At 45.1% G+C, this 4,452-nt stretch overlaps 1 protein-coding gene across 1 annotated transcript; it reads left to right on the forward strand.

The window, feature by feature from the left end:
- The first annotated feature begins 2,357 nt into the window (after positions 1–2,357).
- Positions 2,358–4,188, forward strand: LOC123452881 (40S ribosomal protein S2-3-like). Its single transcript, XM_045129609.1, has 2 exons — positions 2,358–3,113; positions 3,842–4,188. Exons 1-2 carry the CDS (start codon positions 2,439–2,441, stop codon positions 4,001–4,003), a joined length of 837 nt encoding a protein of 278 aa, XP_044985544.1. The 5' UTR covers positions 2,358–2,438; the 3' UTR covers positions 4,004–4,188.
- Positions 4,189–4,452: the final 264 nt, after the last annotated feature.

Here is a 4,452-nt window from a genome sequence, read left to right on the forward strand (position 1 = left end):
CACGAGCAGAAAAACCACAAATCACACATCAATAAATTTGCATCTTATGAGGCAACCAGGAGGTAGAAATATTGCAGGTTGCGACTTCTTACATAGTTACCCTTTCTATAATTTCCAACAGCCAATTAATTTTCTTTATACTGTACAAGATCACCACATGAACAACATTTCCTTTGAGGGCACGTACAAGCTGATGGAACAGAGAAATCGGCACGTACGTGGTACGCCTACAGGCTATAGGCCTCCACAACAAGTTCATATATTCATATCAATCCCTAACGGAAAATCCCCTAAATATCCGAAGGAACGTTTTCACTTATTTAATAAGCAATCTCATCATCTAGTCATATCAATCCTGAGTAGCCCAGATTAGTTATTTAGCATGTAATCTTTTACCGAAGGAATTGCTCACGGAGAGGAAGGATGGGACGAGTAGACTGCGCCCCTCGCTGGCCGCCGGCCAGCAGCCAGCCTCCTGTCGCCCAGTTCCTTCACTCGTCGTCTCCCCTCAATCCCCTGCAACTCCTTACGCCACACACTTTTGAGAAACGAAGATATGGGAGGGATCGATCTATTTCCTTTCAGAGGAGTCGGTGATACATATTACTTTCTGTACAGATTACTTGTTCGGTCAGACGTTAACTGGGTTGGATTGTCAGCTGAAGGAGGCCCAACAAACTCTTGCCTGGGTAATGGTCATTGCTAAGCAGGTTTAGCCCATTGTAACATTGCCCATCCATGCTATAGGACAGGCAGTGAGCCCGGGCAAGTGCCTAGGGTCGCTGGGCGCTGCCTCCGCCACTGGTATGAAGTATCCATGCATAGCCCAATGTAAAATATCGAAGCTATTCTAAGTACTCCCTCTGTATTAAAAAAATAGTGATCTAAACGCCTTTTATATTAGTTTACGAAGAGAGTACTAGTTTATATTCAATTTAGAACCTAACTTTAGTTGATGCGTTGACCATCTTCCAAAAAGTTTCATATATTCTCCTTGTTTGTTGATGCTGGCTTCCCCGAACATCCAATTTGCATGCTTAACTTCTGCAGAAGAATTCAGAATAGCCTTATAAGTTCATTTGTTGTAAAAAGTTTGCCAAGTTACAGTCCATTAATTCAATCATACATGCACCAATTTATTTGGCACACAGCACAACAGCGAACACTTTTTAAAAATTTGGAAAAAAAAGAATGTATTTATTTTCTTTTCAAATCTCAATTTTCTTTTTAGCTTTAATTATTCAGTCACACTTACACTGAATTTTGTTAGTGCACAACAGGGCACTAAACAGAGGACAATTATACACAAACTAACCAAAAAGCAAAGCATATACAGTTTACAGTTTTCTCATCAACTGGGTGCCCAAGAGGAAGACTAAAAATATGCCATTTTAAAAAAGAAACCAACATTTATATAACCAGTAGCTACACTAACAGTGACGGAGCACAAAGAGACAACTGAATAGATTAGTTTAGAGACACGTTAAAACTTGTTCTCTCCCTTTTTCAGTCCATTGACCCGAATCAGAGTTGCATTGAGTTTAATTACTATACAAAATATATTTCTCCATAAATCAGAATTTTTCCACTTATTTTTTTCAGCCACACTTGAACTGAAGTTTGTTAGTGCATAGCAGGACAGGACACCACACAGTTATTAGCAGGACAGCACGATGGTGTTGCAAAAACTTTTGCAACAGAGGTCCTATTGTGGATTTCTTTTGCAACAGAGGTTCCGTTGTAGATCTTTTTCTAAATCTTTTTCTTTGCAATCGCAACAAAGGTCCACTTGCAAGACCTCGTTGCAACACAACGATTGTTGCAAAGGACCTCCGATTGGTTGCTCGATGACAATTCATGACAGCAAACACACGATGCTTCTGGTTCTCGGACATAAGATTGAACTTGAACCCAGGGAGGCATGTGACAAGTGGAGCAGGTGGCAGATGCTGCCGAGCGATCTGTCGATTGATTTATATTGTTTTCCTAAATAGAAAAACTGAATATTTACTCACACATGAACATGAACAAAATTCTTTTCCGAACAAAAAAAAACATTTACCAAAATTTGGCCAACCCTGTTTGTTCTCCAGGAGAAAGTTGGACTTTTTTTTTTGAAAAAAATAAAAAGAGCTGGACCGAAACAACCGTGTGCACACAATCCCCTTCCTCCCTACAAAAAAAAAGAAAAGAAAAAAAAGGTCGTGCGGGTGTGTGTTTCGGCCCGTTTGAATGAACTACCAGCCCACTCCTTAAAACCCGTCAAATGAACTCGTCCCAGCCCACTCCATCCACAGCATCCACCCCAGAAACCCTCGATATATAAATGACCCCCTCTCTCCCAGCTCTCCCACCCTTCACCGCCGCCACAGCGCCTCCAAGCCCTCATCTCCCCCACCGGCGCTCCCCTGCCCCCAACCCCCCATCCCCACCCAACCATGGCGGACCGCGGCGGTGAGCGCGGTGGCGACCGCGGAGGCGAGCGCGGCGGCTTCGGACGCGGCTTCGGGCGCGGCGGGCGCGGTGACCGTGGCGGGCGCCGCGGCGGCCGCCGTGGCCCCCGCCAGGAGGAGGAGAAGTGGGTGCCCGTCACCAAGCTCGGCCGCCTCGTCAAGGAGGGCCGGTTCACCAAGATGGAGGAGATCTACCTCCACTCGCTCCCCGTCAAGGAGCACCAGATCGTGGAGCAGCTCTGCCCGGGGCTCAAGGACGAGGTGATGAAGATCACCCCGGTGCAGAAGCAGACGCGCGCCGGACAGCGCACCCGCTTCAAGGCCTTCGTCGTCGTCGGCGACAGCAACGGCCACGTCGGGCTCGGCGTCAAGTGCGCCAAGGAGGTGGCCACGGCCATCCGCGGCGCCATCATCCTCGCCAAGCTCTCCATCGTGCCCGTCCGGAGGGGCTACTGGGGGAACAAGATCGGCCTGCCCCACACCGTCCCCTGCAAGGTCACTGGCAAGTGTGGCTCCGTCACCGTCCGCATGGTGCCCGCCCCCAGGGGTTCCGGGATCGTCGCCGCCCGCGTCCCCAAGAAGGTGCTGCAGTTCGCTGGTATCGATGATGTCTTCACTTCCTCGCGTGGATCCACCAAGACCCTTGGCAACTTCGTCAAGGTATAAACTTCCCCTGCCTTCATGCTGCAACTTTACTTTTAACTACACAATGGCTTCTGTTATGTTTGCATGGTGTGGAATGTTTACTCCAATTATGCCCAATCTTATGTTCTGTTTCTGAAGTCAGTGCTTTGTGCAGTGTGTAACATATTATACTGTACTGTTAGATATAATCTTGCATAATGTTGCAAGAGGCGTAGCTGATTTACACTTGATTCAGATTCGTATTGATTGGTCTGTATGCAATTTGTCTGGAAATTGTAGTTCTACTGTGGCCTAAGGTTGTTGAACCAACTTTAATTTGTGCTTTATACTTCAGGTTGGTCTTCAATTGATTGATTGAAAATGGGTCACAATTTTTTTAAACAGTTAAACTAATTTGGTATTAGAAGCATCTCATGTTTTGGAATTGTACACGCAATACTTTTTCAACTTGCTGAATCCTGGCATGTGCTCTAATAACATTTCCAGTTGTTCAGGTTTTACAACCATTTTAGACATTTCTGTTTGAGCACCTATTCTTGCAGAGTGATACATTCTATTCTTTTTATACTAAGCATGCCATGTTCTGTTTTTATTCTCATTCTGACAGTGGTAAATTGAGCCTATATTTGAAGTTGTAGTTATTTTCATCTGTGAAGATGATGATCTTAATTTGTGTCAGGTTGAATGTATTCTTGTTTGCATTGACTAGTTGCGACATGAGCTGATGATTCTTTTGTTTCCAGGCAACCTTCGACTGCCTGATGAAGACCTATGGATTCCTCACCCCCGACTTCTGGAGGGAGACAACCTTCACCAAGGCGCCATACCAGGAGTTCACCGACATCTTGGCGAAGCCGACCAAGGCCCTGATGCTTGATGCACCAGCCGAGAAGATAGAAGCTTAGGATGTCGCCATAAATGGTTTTTTCACTAGCCGGGCGCTGTCTGTTGCACTTTGCTTTATTATAGTTGAGAACCAGGTGTCTTTGAAATGTGCTACTTGTGAAAGTCTCGGTTTGCTGTCAAATTTTGGATTATGGTGCAATGCTACTCTCCGTTATCATGAATGGATGCTACATAATTATGTCAATCTCAGTGTTATTTGTCTAAATGTTTGATTTTTGTCTGTGCTTTTTGTTGATTTTCTCCATTGCCTCTTACTTCACAGCACATTCTGGTGCAGTATGTTTGTGCAAAATTTGACCTGATAACAAATGATTTAGTTTGGCTGCTGTGATTTCACCAGCCTTGCTGTGACAATCTTGGGATATTTAGAGGTAGCCGAGCTTTTCTAAACCATTGCCCAACACGCTGTTTAAAGCTCCTTTCCTTGGGTGAGAATTCCACACCTAAA

This window comes from Hordeum vulgare, chromosome 5H, assembly GCF_904849725.1.
Source record: "Hordeum vulgare subsp. vulgare chromosome 5H, MorexV3_pseudomolecules_assembly, whole genome shotgun sequence".
Classification (NCBI taxonomy): Eukaryota; Viridiplantae; Streptophyta; class Magnoliopsida; order Poales; family Poaceae; genus Hordeum; species Hordeum vulgare.

Coding starts and splice junctions, on each gene's coding strand:
- LOC123452881 (XM_045129609.1), top strand. CDS start 2,439: ATGGCGGACCGCGGCGGTGAGCGCGGTGGCGACCGCGGAGGCGAGCGC. Junction 3,114..3,841: donor CCCTTGGCAACTTCGTCAAG/GTATAAACTTCC, acceptor TTTTGTTTCCAG/GCAACCTTCGACTGCCTGAT.